Source organism: Natrix helvetica (genome assembly GCF_964273705.1).
Source record: "Natrix helvetica genome assembly, chromosome: 1".
In the NCBI taxonomy this organism is placed as follows: domain Eukaryota; kingdom Metazoa; phylum Chordata; class Lepidosauria; order Squamata; family Natricidae; genus Natrix; species Natrix helvetica.
Window position 1 is genome coordinate 366,493,084 of NC_138548.1, and position 19,474 is coordinate 366,512,557.

The 19,474-nt window shown below is 43.6% G+C and overlaps 2 protein-coding genes across 3 annotated transcripts in view; both read right to left on the reverse strand.

Annotated features, from left to right (window-relative positions):
• Positions 1–19,474, reverse strand: part of LOC309382580 (uncharacterized protein) — a gene marked incomplete at its 5' end in the record, with an annotated part of 80,379 nt that overhangs the window by 27,314 nt on the left and 33,591 nt on the right. Inside the window, one exon of the mRNA XM_081934247.1 lies at positions 677–806. Within this exon, the coding sequence (XP_081790373.1) occupies positions 677–806 (130 nt within the window). The remainder of the gene's footprint in view (positions 1–676; positions 807–19,474) is intronic.
• Positions 6,735–19,474, reverse strand: part of LOC309384771 (uncharacterized protein) — a 35,492-nt gene continuing 22,752 nt past the window's right edge. For both annotated transcript variants that reach the window (XM_081938517.1, XM_081938518.1), the window contains one exon: positions 6,735–9,775. In XM_081938517.1, coding sequence (XP_081794643.1) covers positions 7,584–9,775 — 2,192 coding nt within the window. In that variant the 3' untranslated portion in view covers positions 6,735–7,583. The remainder of the gene's footprint in view (positions 9,776–19,474) is intronic.

Below are 19,474 nucleotides of genomic sequence, written 5' to 3' on the forward strand. Positions count from 1 at the left end.
AGAGTTCACACTACTGATCTCACCTCACCTTTTACTACTTTAGCCTTATGTGTTCTGCAAATGAACCAAAGCAGGCAAAGGAACCGATGTCTCTCTACATCGTCACAGGGTAAGTCTTTGCAGGGTGGGATGGGGGAATAGGTAGGACGAAAGTTGCAGTGCCTCTACTGTCAATAGTAAACTGTGGATGGCCATCGTGCTGCAACATTCGTAATTTCGGGACTGGGTATAAAGTAGTGGGGGGAGGAATCATAACTTTGAATGCTCACTAAGTGAACTGTCATAATTCAGGGATCACCTGTACCCTAGGGTGCTCTGAGTCACACTTCATGAGGCCTTTGCTCTTCAATTGTATTAGGAGAAACTCTTCCATGACCTGAGAGTGAAAGTTCTCACACATTCTTCTCACATGACCTCCAGAGAACACATAAAAACACCCCCCCCCCTTTTCTCAGCCTCCACAGATAAGTTCAAAGAGAAATGGAAGAATACAGACAAGAAATGGGCCAAAAGCATCTAAGCAGAGACATTGACTCTTTCCTTCCTTGGAGTACCAGAAGGCCAGATACTTTCCTTTTCCTTTCCAGGAGACGATATCTGATTAGTGATTTTTTAATAAAAACTAACTATAATCTGTCTTCTTGAACTCTCTGATTAGGGAATAGAAAACTCTTACCCAGAGAAACCATGTTCCTATGGTTTTCAAGCATGACTTCCGAATGCAGCGCTTTCTGGTCAGGATCCAGCTGAGACCATTCCTCCTCAGAGAAATACACAGCCACCTCCTCGAAAGACACCGGACTCTCCTGAACATGGAAAAAAGAACAGAACAGGAGGATTCACAAGGTCTGTTCATCTTCATTAATGATTTAGACAAGGGGATAGAAGGGGAACTCATCAAATTTGCGGACGAGACAGAATTGACAGAAATAACAACGCTCTAGAAGATAAACTCAAGATATAGAAGGGTTGGGCCCCATCTAATAAAATGAAAAACAACGTTGAGAAATGTTACGATCTACATTTAGGAAGGAAAAACCAAATGCTTGGGCATAGAATAGATCGGTGATGACTAACCTTTTTGTTGCAAAATGGCCAAAGCGCAAACGCACTACCCCAAAATGCAACCACCACCCCAAGTCAAAGAATGACAAAACGAATGGGTCTCTAGCAGTTCTTGCCACTGCGATGTATTTATTCCTAATTCTTGAAGGATTCTAAAAAATTCCTTCTTGTAAATGCAAAATTGATGAACAAGATAACCAGAGGAAGCTTGCTGATTGAATCTGCTATTCTGCTGTCCATGTTGTGGAAGAACACAAAAATAATCCAGGCCAAACAAGAGAGGAAAATAGAAGGATAGAGCACTCTGCACACTCACTTCACTTCCTGAAGGGAGAATACAAATCTAATAACTTTTCCCTTTCTTACTTGGTTTGGATGGTCAACTGCTCTTTGATCTCCGTCAGAAAAATCAGAAAACTTCATTCTTTTTTTCTCTGTAAAGAATACATAATTTCAAAATGCATAATTAACAAAAGAGGAGGAGGTATTCTATAGAAGAGAAGAGAGAGTGAGGTAAGACAGATGGGTAATTTGAGGATCTTCCATTACCTCCTGAGGTGTCCAGACTTTGATCTACCCAAGGGATCCTCCTGAAAAATAGCTCCTGAGGGGGATTTGATGGATTCCTCTTTCCCTCAGGATCTCTGATCTCCACAGTGCAGCACTTCCAATAGGAGGAAGGAAAAACAAGCAGAATTAATGTACTTCACACGAAATAAAATCACATGAAATGGAAAGTGGATTCCTATATTCGGAACACGACCTCAAAGCCCCCAATATCCATCGGTGAGGTTGAGTGAGAAAACAATGAACAATCTCCTACAAGAATTGGTGGGACATCATCACATATTATGAATGTCAGAGAAGTTTGGGAAGGAGGAGTGAAGTATTCAAACATATTCTTTATTCCCTTTTGAGCTCCCTAAAGTCTCTCACCTGCAACTGGACCTTCTGTTCCTCCAACTGGCTCAGGAGAAAGCCTTCAGCCAGGGCCACCGCCTGGGAGCTGCTCTCTGCTCCACACTCCCGCACCCAGCTCTCCATCTCTGGGGGCAGGATAGCCAGGAGCTGCTCCAGAACCACCAGGTCCAGCATCTGGTCTTTGGTGTGCTTATCTGGTCTCAGCCATCGCCTGCAAATGTCATGGAGTCGGCTGCAAAGTCCTCGGGGACCTTCAGCCTCCCGGTATTGGATGAAATTCCGCGGCTGAACTTCTGAAGAGAGGATGGCTTCCCCCTCCAGGATCTTCTGACCAGTCCTTGTCCAGAGCTTCCCCCCCTTCCCAGGCTGAGCAGCTGAAGGGCCTTTTCCGCTTCCCTCCTTGGCCAAAGGTTGTGTCTCCATCCTTTCTCTCTCCTGCAGAGCAACTCCAGGTGGGTCCAAGGACTCTGGTGGGTCTCCAGGTGCCTTTTCCTTCTGGTGCCCCAGGACGGATCCCTGCAAGTTATTCCGCTCTTTGTTTTCCTCCCCAGGAGAAACTTTTGCCTTTGGAAGATTTCAGGTTTCTGCATCTGAGATGGAAGGAAAAAGAAAAGCCAAGAATTGGAAAGTGGAATTCAGCCACTGAAGAACCTTCACCCAACCAACCCCAAGCGGCTCATCCCAGCGCAGGGCCGGGAAGGAGGCAGCTGAAATGGGGAGCCCGGTGCGAATCCTGCCTCCTCCTCGCCCGGCTTCTCTCCTCTCCTGCTGGGCCCCTGAAAGGCCGCCCCGCTTCTCCCTCCACTCGGGCTCCTCCCCGGATCCCCTCCGCCTTCCCCGCTTCCCCCTGCAGAGAGAGGGCGGCTGAGGAGCATGGGACCCGGGGTTTAAGCCGGTGGGGGGGCCGGGCGCGGGTCTCTCCCTCCTCTGACTCCCTTTGCCCGGGAAGAGCCCCCAACTCACCCGGGTCACGTCTGGATCTCCTCCCGCCAGACTCTCCACCTCCTGCGGAGCCCCAGGGGTTAAGGAGAGCGAGTCCGGCGTCCTAGAGCGGTAAGCGTTTGTGACGTCCCTCCCTTCGCCGCCTCCTCTGGAAAGCCCTCCAGTGGGCCAATGGGGAAGCACGGGGATTTCTCTTGTCTTGGCAGAGGGCGCCCCCTGGTGGCTTTGGCGCAAACTGGCAGGAGTGTAGAAAGGGCGGGAAAGAGGAGCGCGTCTGAGGGGAAGGGAGAGGGCGGGGATGATGGGCTTGGGAGTAGGAGGAAAGGCCCCCCTCGCAATGTCTCCCTGTCAGACAGAGGCTTCAACGTCTCCAGAGGCGGCACTTTCTCCATCTTCCTCTCCTTCCCGTCCAGGAACTGTTTGTGGAGAATGGAAGAACTATTTCTCTCTGGAGGATTTGAACTCGCCTCCCTCAAGAGTAGCTGCCTTGAAGGCTGGGCAGATTGCAGAAGGCCTCAGAAGGGTCCAAATCCTATCAGAAACAGACGGGCAGTCACAATAAGAGGACCAGGAGCCTCTGTTGGAAACCCAGCTTGTGTCTAGCAGTTGTTGGGAACCCCTGCCTGAAGGGGTGGCCGATGGGACACGGGCAGGAAGGCCACAATCAGGAAAAGGATTTTTATGCGTTTGTTTCTTATTTCTTAAATTCAATACATGCAGCTGCCCTTCTCAAACTATTCGCTCAGCCTCACATTGAAAGGGGGAAGCAGAAAGGGCAGAGACCCCTCCAGGCTCTTCTGGTGAACACCCCAGATGACCCATCTTTTCTGCCCACGGAAACACTCTGAGGAGAAAGAAAAAAAGACAACCAATCCCAAAATGGAGGAAAAGCTGAGATTTCTGGATATTTCAGAAATTTTACCACATAAAGAGGCTCCTTAATTGAGAAACGAAGAGGGGAAATGGCGTTTCATCTCTGACTGGAGAAAATGTGAAACTAAGAATGGAAGATTGTGAAAAAGGAATATAAATCTGGTTACAGACTAACAAAGTTGGAAGGCACCTTCTAAGTCATCTATTCCAACCCCCGTCCAAGCAGACCCTACATTATTTTTGACAGATGGCAGTCCAGTCTCTTCTTGAAAGCTTCCAGTGATGAAGTTCCCACAACTTCCGAAGGCAAGCTAATCCATTGGTTGATTGCTCTGTCAGAAAAATTTTTATTTCCAGGCTGAACCTATCCTTGTTTAGTTTCTATCTGTTCTTTCGTGACTGGCCTTCAGGTACTTTGGGGAAGAGCTTGACCCCTTCCCCTCTGTGGCAGCCCCTCAAATATTGGAATACTGCAATCATGTCTCCTTTGGTCCTTCTCTTCATTAGACTAGCCATGTCCAGTTCCGGTCACCGTTCTTCATGTTTCAGCCTTCAGTCCCCTAATCATCCTCATTGCTCTTCTCTGCATTCTTTCTAGAGTCTCAACTTCTTTTTTATAGTGTGGTGACCAAAACTAGATGCAGTACTGTAGGTGTGGTCTTACTAAGGCAGTGATGGCAAACCTTTTAGTGACCGAGTGCCCAAACTGCAACCCAAAACCCACTTATTTATCGCAAAGTGCCAACAGGGTATTTTAACCTGAATAATGAGGCTTTACTACCAAAAATATAATAAACAACGCAGAATTCAACTAATTCTTCTAAGAAAAATGTGATAAATGCACTTTTACGCCCCATTTTTTTTTCTTTTGAAATATTACATTTAGCAACAAAAAAGAAAAACTTGAAAATATTTCTTTCCCTCCCTTCACCATTTCTTTCCCTCCGTTTCTCTCCTTCCCTCTGCCTTTCTCAGTCTGCCTATCTCTCTCTCTCCTTTCCCTCTCTCCCTCCCTCTCTTTGCCCCTTTGTGCCCATGAGAAGACTCAGAAGAAAAAGAAAAAAGAAAACAAGTTCCAAAATAGAGAAAAGGCTGCAAGATATTCCAAGAATTTTACCTCATAAAGAAGCTCTTTAATTCAGGAATGAAGAGGGGAAATGGTGTTTCATTTCTGACTTGAGAACAGATGAAATTACTAAACTAAGAAAGGATCGTGAAAAAGGAATAGAAATCTAAACTATTAGGAAAAAAACATTTTTACATAGGGATTGAGTAGGAAATTCAAGAGATGTGAGTAGGAAGCTTAAGCCCTTTGAAGAATTTAAGATAGGGAATATCATGAGACATAAAAAGAGAAAATGAAAAGATTTGCCCACATTTGGAGTCAACAATAACACACAAAGGGGTTATGTACAATGAGCAAAACAAAAAAATTAAAATAATGTAAAAGTGGTTAAAAATCCATTTAAAAGAATGGAGGTAACCTTGGATTTTTCCTTATGTATTTATTTCTTTTTTTTCTCCAGTTTCTCATAGACTGTTTAATAAGCAATATTTGAAACAACAGCTTCAACTCAGCAAGAGCCGAAATATGCCCCCCCCCCAGGCCATCCAAACACTTTGGTGTGTAATTTTTAATGCAATGAAGAAAAGAGAATTGCAGCACACAGTAGACACGCGGGAGAGCGCTCAACAGCTTGAACATGGTGGCAAGGTCACACTGGAAACCATTGGGGAAGGGGCCCTGTCAGACTGGTGGGGAGCGCTCCAGAGGTCGTAGATCTGGGCCTGCTCACTCCATTTCAGGTAGGAACAGCCATGAAGGGTGGCTAAGAGCAGTTCTGTCAGGCAGACAACAAGCCCCCATGAGTCCTTCGTTCTAGTGGCTGCAGGCAATGTGTCGAAAGTGAAAAACAGGACTTGACTCAGTATGTTTTGGAAGGAAGACAAAAATAATCCTGCTATATGTTGCCGCCATCGTGCAAACCCCAGCACGGGCAATAGGAGCTGTGCCTTCCCCCTTCCAAAACACGCCGGGATGTGATCTGAATAAAACCTGGCTTGACATGCTATTGAAACACCTCCTGGCTCTTTCCCAAAGCGAGGGTAGCTGTTCTCTAGGTTTTGCCGCCTACCGCGGCGCAACTGACAGTAGGTGAGTCCCACTTTTCACACTTGACATGCTCGCTGCTTGTTTGCAGCAACTGGGACTGCTGCAGGTGGTACAGGTAAAGGCACGGGACTGGCCACTCCATATCCAGCAGCCACTGCAAGCACATTTTGGCAAAGAGCCGGGAAGCATTTCAATAGCAGGTCAAGCCACATCTTATTCAGATCACATCACAGCGTGTTTTGGACAATTGATAAAAGAAGTCCCATGTCATATAATGTTCAGTTTGTTCTTTCTCCTGAATTGCAAGTGTTAATCTAATTATTTCTGCACATTCTAATATTTTCCTAATCACATTCTCTGTAGGGATCTCTTCACTTTTCCAATTTTGTGCAAATACATTTCTAGCTGCAGTTAATATATAATAAATAATTAAATATGCATTCCCCTTACTATATTTCTCAGGTAAAATCCCCAACAAGAATATTTCTGGCTGTAAACCAGTATGTTGCTTTATCACCGCGCCTTCCGGATAAAGCTCAAGACCCACCTATTTCAAATAGCTGGCCTGGCTCAACCATAGTTCGTTCACACTGCTCCTGACGGGTTTTTTAATTTTGTGACTTTTGGAATTTTATTAGGGGATTTTAAATTGTGTTTTAACTGTTTTTATTCATCTTCTTACCTCCTCCATGTACACGTATTCGTTTATTTTGTCTGTGTATTGTCTATACTGTTTTTATGTGTTTTATTGTACGCCGCCCCGAGTCCTTCGGGAGAGGGTGCGGCTAAGAAATAAATTTTATTATTATTATTATTTATTATTTTTTTCCAGCCGTGTATGTATTTTTGTCCAATATTTTTTTGCTTTTCAGCATGTCCACCACATATGATAATACGACCCAGATATGACAGCACTTGCAGCATTTAACCGACTTCTCTTTAAACATCTTTGCCAACCTCGCTCGCGCGAAATACCACCTATAAAATATCTTATATAGATTTTTTGTATGCAGTTGACATTGTAAATTTATAGTTCCTGTCCCAGTTTCTGCCATTTATCTAACTATTGTAAAATAAAAGTTTTTTGCCCATATTATCATTGTCTCCTTTGTTCATCTTCCAACTTAAAGCCTTTCATCTTTCTGAGGTCAATAAAATGAGGACCCAGATTTCTGGGGACGATATGCTGACTTTGTAAACTGCTGAAGCACTGCTATAAAGCTTTGAGGAATGGTAGAGAAGTCTAAAGTGGAATTCCTATTGCTATAGTTTCTCCCGAGCATGGATCCTTTTATGAGAATTAAGATTACCATTCTGAGCAAAGTTCATTCCACACACCATGCATTTATATAATTTCTGCCCTGTGCTGATCACCTGATGAGTATTAAGATTACCTCTGTGTGCAAAGGTCTTCTGACCTGCATTCATTGAATGGTTTCTCTTCTGAGTGGATCATCTTATGGGAAATAAGATTACTTCTTTGAGCAAAGCCCTTTTCACATTCCATGCATTTAAATGGCTTTTCCCCAGTGTGGATCATTTTGTGGGTAGTAAGTCCACTGCTCAGAGCACTCCACACTCCATACATTTATATGGTTTCTCCTCTGTGTGCATAATTTTATGGCAAATAAGATCTCTTCGAGCAAAGATCTTTCCACACTCCATGCATTTAAATGGATTTTCCCGTGTGGGTCTTTTTGTGATTACTGAGATCAACACAATGAGCAAAAGTCTTTCCACACTCCATGCATTTATACGGTTTCTCCCCTGTGTGGATTACCTGATGAGAAATAAGACTCCTTTTTTCAGTAAAGGTTTTTCCACACTCCATGCATTTAAATGGCTTCTCCCCTGTGTGGATCCTTGTGTGTATTCTTAGGTTATTGCTCTTAGCAAAGGTCTTTCCACACTCCATGCATTTATATGGTTTCTCCCCTGTGTGGATCACCTGATGGGAAATAAAGCTACTTTTTTGAGTAAAGGTCTTTCCACACTCCATGCATTTATATGGTTTCTCCCCTGGATGGATCACCTGATGGGCAATAAGGCTACTTATTTGAGTAAACATTTTTCCACACTCCATGCATTTATATGGTTTCTCCCCTGTGTGGATTACCTGATGGGAAACAAGACTCCTTTTTTGAGTAAAGGTTTTTCCACACTCCATGCATTTAAATGGCTTCTCCCCTGTGTGGATCCTTGTGTGTATTCTTAGGTTATTGCTCTTAGCAAATGTCTTTCCACACTCCATGCATTTATATGGTTTCTCCCCTGTGTGGATCATCTGATGGGAAATAAGGCTACTTTTTTGGGTAAAAGTTTTTCCACATTCCATGCATTTATATGGTTTCTCCCCTGTGTAGATTACCTGATGGGAAATAAGACTCCTTTTTTGAGCAAAGGTTTTTCCACACTCCGTGCATTTAAATGGCTTCTCCCCTGTGTGGATCCTCTTATGAGTCATAAGTTGACCACGTTGAGTAAAGGTTTTCCCACAGTCCATGCATTTAAATGGCTTTTCCCCTGCGTGGATCTTTTTGTGCATATTAAGTCTATTGCTCAGAGCAAAAGTCTTTCCACACTCCATGCATTTAAATGGTTTCTCTCCTGTGTGGATCGTATTGTGGGCAGTAAGTCCATTGCTATCACTAAAAGTCTTTCCACACTCCATGCATTTATAGGGTTTCTCTCCTGTGTGGATCGTTTTGTGGTTTCTAAGTTTCTTGCTATGAGTAAAGGTCTTTCCACACTCCATGCATTTAAATGGTTTCTCTCTTGTGTGGATCGTTTTGTGGTTCCTAATTTCCTTGCTATGAGTAAAGGTCTTTCCACACTCCATGCAGTTATAGGGTTTCTCTCTTGTGTGGATCGTTTTGTGGTATCTAAGACCACTGCTATGAGGAAAGGTCTTTCCACACTCCATGCATTTATATGGTTTCTCCCCTGTGTGGATTACCTGATGGGAAATAAGACTCCTTTTTCCAGTAAAGGTTTTTCCACACTCCATGCATTTAAATGGCTTCTCCCCTGTGTGGATCCTTGTGTGTATTCTTAGGTTATTGCTCTTAGCAAAAGTCTTTCCACACTCCATGCATTTATATGGTTTCTCCCCTGTGTGGATCACCTGATGGGAAATAAGGCTACTTATTTGAGTAAAGGTTTTTCCACACTCCATGCATTTATATGGTTTCTCCCCTGTGTGGATCGTATTGTGGGCACTAAGTCCATTGCTATCAGTATCGGTCTTTCCATACTCCATGCATTTATAGGGTTTCTCTCCCATGTTCCTCTTTTTGTGGATAGTAAGTTCATTGCTATGAGTAAAGGTCTTTCCACACTCCATGAATTTATAGGGTTTCTCTCCTGCTGCTTGGAGGGACTGGACTGCGTGGGCTACAGGTGCTTCTGAACACCGTCTCTCCCCAGTGTGAATCCTTTCATGAGAAGTAAGTTGCCTGTTTGTTCTAAAATGTTTTCCAGATTCCAAACATTTATAAGGCTCCTTTTCTGTGTCAATTGCTTTTTGAGATGTAAGAAAATTATTTCCAACAGAAAGAATGAATGTCTGTCTTATAGCATCTTCTCCTTTGTTTTGGGTTAAACAGTGTTCATTTATATGTAATTCATCATTGATTAGCTTCTCACTTTTCCCAATATATTTTTTCCTTATTTTGTCATGTTGGGCAAGAAAGTCTTGCATCGGAGCATCAGTGGAAGATGGGCTTTCCTGATTCCAATTATTTGACTGTTTTTTCTTATGGTTTTCAAATTCTATTCGACATCCAAATTTCTCTTTTCCATCTTTAGCATTGATCACGTGGAACAGTTCATAGGAATCTTGATTCTCTTGCCCATTATTACCTTCAAAGCAAAAGAGAAATGAAAACGACAACAAAGTTAGGGAAAATGATCAAACTGTAGAAAGTCAATGAATATTTTATACCTGAGTGTTCTACAAACTGAGGACTGCACGAGATAGAATAGAATAGAATAACAGAGTTGAAAGGGACCTTTGAGGTCTTCTATTCTAACCTCATTCTTAGGCAGGAAACCCTATAACATTTCAAATAAATCCCTAGCCAATCTCTTCTTAAAAACTTCAAAAATCCAAAGCACACACAGAATCATCCACACCATACACTGAAATAAAGAACGCTCAACCGCAACATCCATGTGTGCAGCCATGTCTTTGGATGATTATTCTTTCCTTGATTAGTTTCTTCCCATTGGTTCTTGTTCTACCCTCAGGTGCTTTGGAGAATAGCTTGACTCCCACTTCTTTGTGGCAATTCCCCAGAGGAGGTGGAGTTGCACTATATATAAGAAATAACTACATCTCTACAGAAATAGAGCACAACAATGATGAGAACTATTTTGAATGCATATGAGTCAATGTTAAAGGTTGGGGGGGGGATGACATTGCCATAGGTCTATACTACAGGCCACCCAACCAAACAGAGGAAGTAGATGAACTTTTTGCTAGTCAGCTAACTAAAGTATGTAGGAAGCACACCACAATAGTAGTGGGGGATTTTAACTACCCTGACATCAACTGGGAAACAAACTCTGCACCAAGTGGAAGATCCAACAGGTTCCTAACAAACCTAGCAGACAACGTTGTTTTCCAAAAGGTAGAGATGGGAAAAAGGGGATCAGCCATATTGGACTTAATTCTCACTAACAGAGAGGAAATGATAGAAGGTGTTGAAGCCATAGGAACCCTGGGGGCAAGTGACCATGCAATATTGGAATTCAACATTATGCAAACACAACTAATAGAACAAAGTCAAATTAGAGTCTTGGATTTTGAGAGAGTTAATTTCAGTAAACTTAGAGAGAGCTTGGGAAGAATTCCATGGATGAGAATCCTCAAGGGGAAAACAACTCAAGAAGCTTGGGAAATTTTGAAAAATGAGATTACAAAAGCCCAATCTAGCACAATAAAAATAACAGCTCCCAAAAGAAACCAGAATAGCTGCATAAAGAACTCTCTGACAAATTGAAAGACAAAAAAGATAAGTATAAAAAGTGGAAAGAGGGGGAGATAACTAAGGCAAAATACCAGCAAATAGCCCGAGCATGTAAAGATGAAGTGAGGAAAGCTAAGGCTCACAATGAAGAAAGGCTTGCCACAAAAGTAAAAAATAACAAAAAAAAGCTTCTTCCAACATGTTAAAACAAGAAAAAAGTTAAGGAAACAATTGGTCCATTGCTGGGAGAAAGTGGCAAGAAGGGAGAAAGCAGAACTATTTAACTCATTTTTTGCATCTGTCTTTACACAGGGATAAAACAGTCCAACCTATCACAAGCAGCACCACAAAAATCAGATTAGGAACACAAATTGAAATAGGGAAGAAAATGGTAAGTGAGCACCTGTCTACCCTAGACGAGTTCAAATCACCAGGACCGGATGGATTACACTCCAGGGTTCTGAAGAAACTGGCAGACGAGATCTCAGAACCACTGAACTATATCTTTCAGAGATCCTGGAGCACTGGGGAACTACCAGAGGACTGGAAAAGAGTTGATGTGGTTCCCATCTTCAAAAAAGAAAACAAAATAGATCCAGGGAACTATAAGCCTGACCTCACTACCAGGAAAGATTCTGGAAAAGATAATCAAGCAATGAATTAGCGAACACCTAGAAGCAAACAAAGTAATAGCCAAAAGTCAACATGGATTTGTCAAAAACAGATCATGCCAGAATAATCTTATTGCATTCTTTGACAAAGTGACAAAATTAGTGGACCAGAGGAATGCCGTCGATATAGTTTACTTGGACTTCAGTAAGGCTTTTGATAAGGTAGACCATAACCTACTACTAGATAAAGTAAAAGAATGTGGGTTGGACAGCATCACCACCAGATGGATTCGTAACTGACTGACCAACCGCACTCAACGTGTGGCCCTCAATGGAACTGCATCTACATGGAGGGAAGTATGCAGTGGAGTACCCCAAGGCTCTGTTTTGGGCCCAGTACTCTTCAACATCTTCATCAATGATTTGGATGAGGGAATAAATGGGGAACTCATCAAATTTGCAGATGACACCAAGCTGGCAGGAATAGCCAACACTCCAGAAGATAGGCTAAAGATACAGAAGGATCTTGACAAACTTGAACATTGGGCACTATCTAATAAAATGAAATTCAATGGTGAAAAGAGTAAGGTTCTACATTTAGGCAACAAAAATGGAATGCACAGGTACGGTATAGGTGATACCTTACTCAGTAGTAGTAACTGTGAGAGGGATCTTGGAGTCCTAGTGGACAACCATTTAAATATGAGCTAGCCGTGTGCAGCAGCTGCCAAAAAAGCCAACACAGTTCTAGGCTACATAAACAGAGGGACAGAATCAAGATCACGTGAAGTGTTAATACCACTTTATAATGCCTTGGTAAGGCCACACTTGGAATACTGCATTCAGTTCTGGTCGCCATGATATAAAAAAGATGTGGAGACTCTAGAGTGCAGAGAAGAGCAACAAAGATGATTAGGGGACTGAAGACTAAAACATATGAAGAACGGTTGCAGGAACTGGGTATGTTTAGCTTAAGAGAAAGAAGGACTAGAGGAGACATGATAGCATTGTTCCAATATCTCAGGGGTTGCCACAAAGAAGAGGGAGTCAAACTATTCTCCAAGGCACCTGAGGGTAGAACAAGAAGCAATGGGTGCAAACTAATCAAGGAGAGAAGCAACTTAGAACTGAGGAGAAATTTCCTGACAGTTAGAACAATTAATCAGTGGAACAGCTTGCCTCCAGAAGTTGTGAATGCCCCAACACTGGAAGTTTTTAAGAAGATGTTAGATAGCCATTTGTCTGAAACGATATAGGGTTTCCTGCCTAGGCAGGCGGTTGGACTAGAAGACCTCCAAGGTCCCTTCCAACTCTGCTATTGTATTGTATTGTATTGTATTGTATTGTATTGTATTGTATTGTATTGTATTGTAGATACTGAAACGCAGCTATCATATCACACCTAGTCCTTCTTTTCATCAAACCAGACATATCCAGTTCCAGCAACCATTCTTTGTATATTTAACCTCCACTCCCCTACTAAAATCACCTTGGTTGCTCTTCTCTGCTCTTTCTAGAGTCTCAACACCTTTTTTACATTGTAGCGACCAAAACTGGATGCAGTATTCCAAGTGTGGCCTTACCAAGGCATTATAAAGTAGTACTAACACTCCACTTGATCTTGATTCTATCTTCTACAGCCTAGAATTGTGTTGGCTTTTTTGGCAGCTGCTGCACACTGCTGGCTCCTATTTAAATGATTGTCCACTAGGACTCCAAGATCCCTCTCACAGTTACTACTATTGAGCACGGTACCACCTATACTGTACCTGTGCATTTTTCTTCCCTAAATTTAGAACCTTAAGGTCAAGCCACAACAGCTTGCCATACCTGAGGGAAAGAACAGCTGACATTTGCAGGCCTAGTCTGGGATGGCTGCCTGGCCCATGTTGAAACAGCTGAACAGTGCAACCACAAATCAGCCGGAACAGCTGCTAGATGCCGAGGACATTAATGCGGATCGGGAAGGGACCCAGAAGAGGAACTTGAAGCTGCCGGATGGTGGCTATGGGGGTGTGCTGGGCTGTGGGCATGGCTATGATTATATTATAGCACTGGGAGACATTACCTCTTTCCTTCCTTGGAGAATGAGAAGGCCAGATCCTTTCCTTCTCCCACACAGGAGACAATATTTGATCAGTGATTTTTTAATTAAAAAACTAACTATAATCTGTCTCCTTGAACTGTCTGATTGGGGACTAGAAACTCTTACCCAGAGAGACCACGTTCCTATAGTTTTCAAGCATGACTTCCGAATGCAGTGTTTTCTGGTCAGGATGCAGCTGAGACCATTCCTCCTCAGAGAAATACACAGACACCTCCTCGAAGGACACAAGACTCTCCTGAACACGGAAAAAAGAACGGAACAGGAGGATTTGCAATATCTTAACAAAAATATTTTTTTTAAATATAGTAATTCCATCTTCAATTAAATAATGTGTCAAAGATGTTACAAATCTCTTTGTAAAATGATAATCAAGATTTACAACAAGATTCATTATATTAGCATTCATTTTATAATATTAAAATGATAATATTAATCACAGTAATAATATTTTTTCTCTCTCTCTTCATTTCACTAATCTTTTTCTTTTGTTTCCCTGTTTCTAACTTCTATTTTTGTTATCTAACCATTGATAAAATAAGTCCATGTCATATAATATTCAGTTTGTTCTTTCGCCTTAATTGCAAGCGGTAATATTTTTTTGTTTTTGAGCATGTCCACATATGATAATACGACTTATCTTTAAACATCTTTGCCAACCTCGCTGGTGCAAAATGCCATCTATAAAACATCTTATATAGATTTTCTTTGTATGCAGTTAACATTGTTAATTTACAGTTCCTGTCCCACAGTTTCTGCCATTTATCTAACTCTATTGTATAACCAAAGTTTTTTGCCCATACTATCATTGTCTCCTTCACTTTTCATCTTCCAATATAATGCCTAATCAGTAGGTGTGTTTTCTTTATCAGTTTTTCTTCTGTCCCTGTTAATATCTTATCTAATTCTGTTAACTTTTTATAAAAACCATATCATTTAGCATTTTTCTCATATGTAGAATGTATCTGCACTTGAGAGTACCATGCCATATCAATCCGTTGATTGTTCAATTCTTTTCTAGTTCCCCCTTTTCATTCAAAATATCTTTGTACCTAACAATATTTTCCATGTTAATAACATTTTAGTGAATCAGTGCTTCCATTCCAATTCCCAATTTGGTAGCCCAAAGCTTACTCTATTTCTCGAATCTTGCCGAATTTCTAAGCTTATTCTTGCTTTTCCCCCCCTTAATATTACTTTATTGAGTTCCTCAAATATTTTCCCCCAATTTTATCAGAATTGTTTGAAATTCTGGAAGGAGTGCAGAGAAGAGCAACAAAGATGATTAGGGGACTGGAGACTAAAACAGATGAAGAACGGTTGCAGGAACTGGGTATGTTTAGCTTAAGAGAAAGAAGGACTAGGGGAGACATGATAGCAGTGTTCCAATATCTCAGGGGTTGCCACAAAGAAGAGGGAGTCAAACTATTCTCCAAGGCACCTGAGGGTAGAACAAGAACCAATGGGTGGAAACTAATCAAGGAGAGAAGCAACTTAGAACTGAGGAGAAATTTCCTGACAGTTAGAACAATTAATCAGTGGAACAGCTTGCCTCCAGAAGTTGTGAATGCCCCAACACTGTAAGTCTTTAAGAAGATGTTGGATAGCCATTTGTCTGAAACAATATAGGGTTTCCTGCCTAGGCAGGGGGTTGGACTAGAAGACCTCCAAGGTCCCTTCCAACTCTACTATTGTATTGTATTGTATTGTATTGAAATAGGTATAATAGTCTTGGTAGTATATTCAATGATCATTGCAGATTTTTCCATTTAAACTTCCAAAATCCCTACCAACTGTTATTCTGCTCCATTGTTCCCAAATTCCCAAAGCAAAGTTAAACGGCTGTGCTTCACACAATTCCTAATTTTAGGTGAGTTAATGGACAATCCTCAAAATTTGTCTGACTGAAGAAATATTTGGGTCAAGTTTTATTAAGTTGATTGAGTCTGCAGAACTTAAAGTGCCTTTCAGTAAAGTAATCCCACTTCTGGATCAACTGATCTATCACTCTATATCAGCGATGGTGAACCTTTTTTGGCTCGCGTGCCATAAGGGAGCGCAGGGGGGTAGTGTGCGGGCGTGCCGCACTCATAATGCAATGCGCTCCCCTCCAGTGCGCACGCGCACAGTGCAGGCGCTCCCCCCCATTTTCTCCATGCTTTTTTTGCCCTCCCCAGGCTCGAGAGGCTTTATAGGAGCATGGGGAGGGCGAAAACAGCCTCCCCCCCCCCCCCAGAAGCCCTCCGGAGGCTTCAGGGACCTTCAGGACGCTTCCCTGAAGCCTCCAGAGCAGTCAAAACGAGTCTCAGAGCAAACGGGAAGTCTGTTCCTGAACTTCCGGTTTGCCCATAGGGGAGGTTTTTTGCGCTCCGGAGGCTTCAGGGAAGCTCATGAAGCCTCCGGAGGGCCTCCGGCGGGGGGAGGCTCTTCTTGCCCTCCCCAGGCTCCTATAAAAGCTCTGGAGCCTGGGGAGGGCAAAAAATGGCTTTAAAAAAGGGTGAACTCAGCTGGCCAGCGTGCACATGCCTTGCGTGCCTTGACAAATGGCTCCGCATGCCACTTGTGGCAAGCATGCCCTAGGTTCACCATCACTGCTCTATCATGTATTAATCTAGTAGTCTAAGGAGATGGCTGAATGGGAGAAAAGAAAGAAAAGAAAATTCTGTGTGAAGGTGATTTCTCAGCCTTTGAAAAGCGGGAATGTTTGATCTCTTACTCCAGGAACAAATCAGAAGATTGGAAATTATTTTTTAGCCCAAGGTACTGTAATTACGTGGTCTATGTGGCCAGTCCTTTTGGATTTTAAGACTGCTTTTATTTTTTAACGTGATTTGCTTATTTTTTGAACTACTTGTTATTAACAAGGCTTTTTAAAAATAGTAATGTGGCACTGTGAGTATTTAGCTATTTTTTGTTAACCTTGCATAATTCCTAGTCAAAGAATGACAAAAAGAATAGGTCTCTAGCAGTTAATATCACAGTGATATGTTTATTTCTATTTCTGAAGAACTTACTTGTAAACTCATAGTTGGAGGAGTACCTAGCAGAACCAGTGGTCTTTAAAAAACATTTCCTAAACAGAATCTGAGGGTAGAAATGACAATCCATTGTATCCCAGTAATAATCTACAGAGGAAGTAATGTTGATTGAGATCAACTTGAACCTGCTGTTATGCTTTCTATGTCGCTCAGGAACACAAAAATAATCCAGTCCAAACAAGGGTGGGAAATAGAAGGAGAGAGCACTCTGCACACCCACTTCACTTCCTGTAGGAAAGGAGAATACAAATAAAATGATGTTTCCCTTTCTTACTTGATTTGGAGGTTCAACCGCTGTTTGAGCTCCATTGTAAAAACCAGAAAACTTCATTCTTTGTTTCTCTGTGAGGAATAAATAATTTCAAAATGCAAATTTAACAAAATAACAGGAGGTATTCTACAAGAGAGAAGAAGTTACGACATATGGGATCTCTCTGGGTAATCGGAGGATCTTTGATTACCTCCTGAGGTGTCCCGACTTGGGTCTTCCCAAGGGATCCCACTGAAAAATAGCTTCTGAGGGGGATTTGATGGATTCTTCTTTCCCTCAGGATCTCTGATCTCCACAGTGCAGCACTTCCAATAGAGGAAAGGAAAAAAGAAGCAGAATTAATATACATCACACGACATAAAGTGCATTCTTATATTAGGAACACAACCTCAAAGTCCCAAATATCCATCAGTGATGTTGAGTGAGAAAACAAAGGAACAATCTCCTACAAGAATTGGTGGGATATCACCACATATTATGAATGCCAGAGAAGTTTGTGAAGGAGGGGTGAAGTATTCAAACACAATCTTTATTCCCTTTTGACCTCCCTCGATTAAAGTGTCTCACCTGCAACCCGACCTGCTCCTTCTCCTTCTCTGCCTGGCTCAGGAGGAAGCCTTCAGCCAGGTCCACTGCTTGGGAGCTGCTCTCTGCTCCACACTCCCGCACCCAGCTCTCCATCTCTGGGGGCAGGATAGCCAGGAGCTGCTCCAGAACCACCAGGTCCATCATCTGGGCTTTGGTGTGCTTATCTGGTCTCAGCCATCGCCTACAAAAGTCATGGAGTTGGCTGCAAAGTCCTCGGGGACCTTCAGCCTCCCGGTATTGGATGAAGTTCCAGGGCTGAACTTCGGAAGGGCGGATGGTTTCCTCCTCCAGGATCTTCTGCCCAGTCCTTGTCCAGAGCTTCCCCACCTTCCCAGGCTGAACAGCTGAAGGGCCTTTTCCGCTTCCCTCCTTGGCCAAAGGTTGTGTCTCCATCCTTTCTCTGTCCTGCAGAGCAACTCCAGGTGGGTCCAAGGACTCTGGTGGGTCTCCAGGTGCCTTTTCCTTCGCAGGGGAATTTCTGGGGCTTCAGGACGGATCCCTGCAAGTTATTCCGCTCTTTGTTTTCCTCCCCAAGAGAAACTTTTGCCTTGCAAAGATTTCAGGTTTCTGCATCTGAGATGGAAGGAAAAAGAAAAGCCAAGAATTGGAAAGTGGAATTCAGCCACTGAAGAACCTTCACCCAACCAACCCCAAGCGGCTCATCCCAGCGCAGGGCCGGGAAGGAGGCAGCTGGAGAGGCCGCCCCGCTTCTCCCCCCCTCCGGAGACAGGATCGAGCCCTCGGGGAGCCTGGTGCGAATCCTGCCTCCTCCTCGCCCGGCTTCTTTCCTCTCCTGCTGGGCCCCTGCAAGGCCGACCCTCCGCTGCCCCCACTCGGGCTCCTCCCCGCATCCCCTCCGCCTTCCCCGCTTCCCCCTGCAGGGAGAGGGCGGCTGAGGAGCATGGGACCCGGGGTTGAAGCCGGAGGAAGGCCGGGCGCGGGTCTCTCCCTCCTCCGCCTCCCTTTGCCCGGGAAGAGCCCCCAACTCACCCGGGCCAAGTGTGAATCTACCCTCGCCAGACTCTCCCTCAGCCTCTCCGCCTCCTGCGGAGCCCAGTGGTTAAGGAAAGTGAGCGTGGAGTCCTAGATCGGCAAGGCTTTATGATGCTATTTCCCTCGCAGCATCCTCTGGAAAGGGCTCTGTGACGTTCCCTAATCTTGGCAGCAGGCGCCCTCTAGTGGATTTTGCGTAAGTTTACAGGCTACCCTGCAAAGCGCGGGAAAGAGGAAGGCGTCTGAGGGAAGGGTGCGGTTGATGGGAATGGGAGTAGCAGGAGGTGGAAAGTGTAAAGTAGTCGAAGGATAAGGCAGGACTCACTCTGAGGGAACTTTAACAGCGTTTATTTAAACAGAAGCTAACAACAAGCAATAGGCGAAGTTCAGCACCTTCCCTGCCTGTCAAGCAGGGCAGCCAATGGAAACAGCCTGAACAGCCCGCGCTCAGCCAAGCCGCGTCTTAGCCAATCAGGCGCGACTTGGCTGTTGCTAGCTGTCAGGCAGGGCAGACCAGTCGTAGGTCGAGGATAGAACACTAAGGCCCCTCAATAATGGCTTCAAGGTCTGTAGAGGCGGCACTTTCTCCATCATCTTCTCCTTCCTGTCCAAGAACCGTCCCTCGAGATGGAGAAAAATCTCTTTGGGGGATTTGAACTCGCCACCCTGAAGAATCCGCAAAGCTTGAAGAGGTCTTGAAAGGGTTCAAATTCTGTCGGAAACCATTGGGCAGTCAGAAGAGAAGGATCTAGAGGTTCTCTGGGAAACATCACTTGGTTCTTCCGGTTGTTGAGAACTGTGGCCTTAAGTGGAGGAAGATGGGACAGAGGGAGGGAAGCCACAATCAGGAAAATGATTGTTTTTATTGATTTATTTTTTTAATTCAATACATACAGCTGCCCTTCCCAAATTATTCCCTCAACCTCACAGTGAAGGGGGAAGCACAAAGGGCGGAGACCCCTCCAGCCTCTTCTGATGAACACCC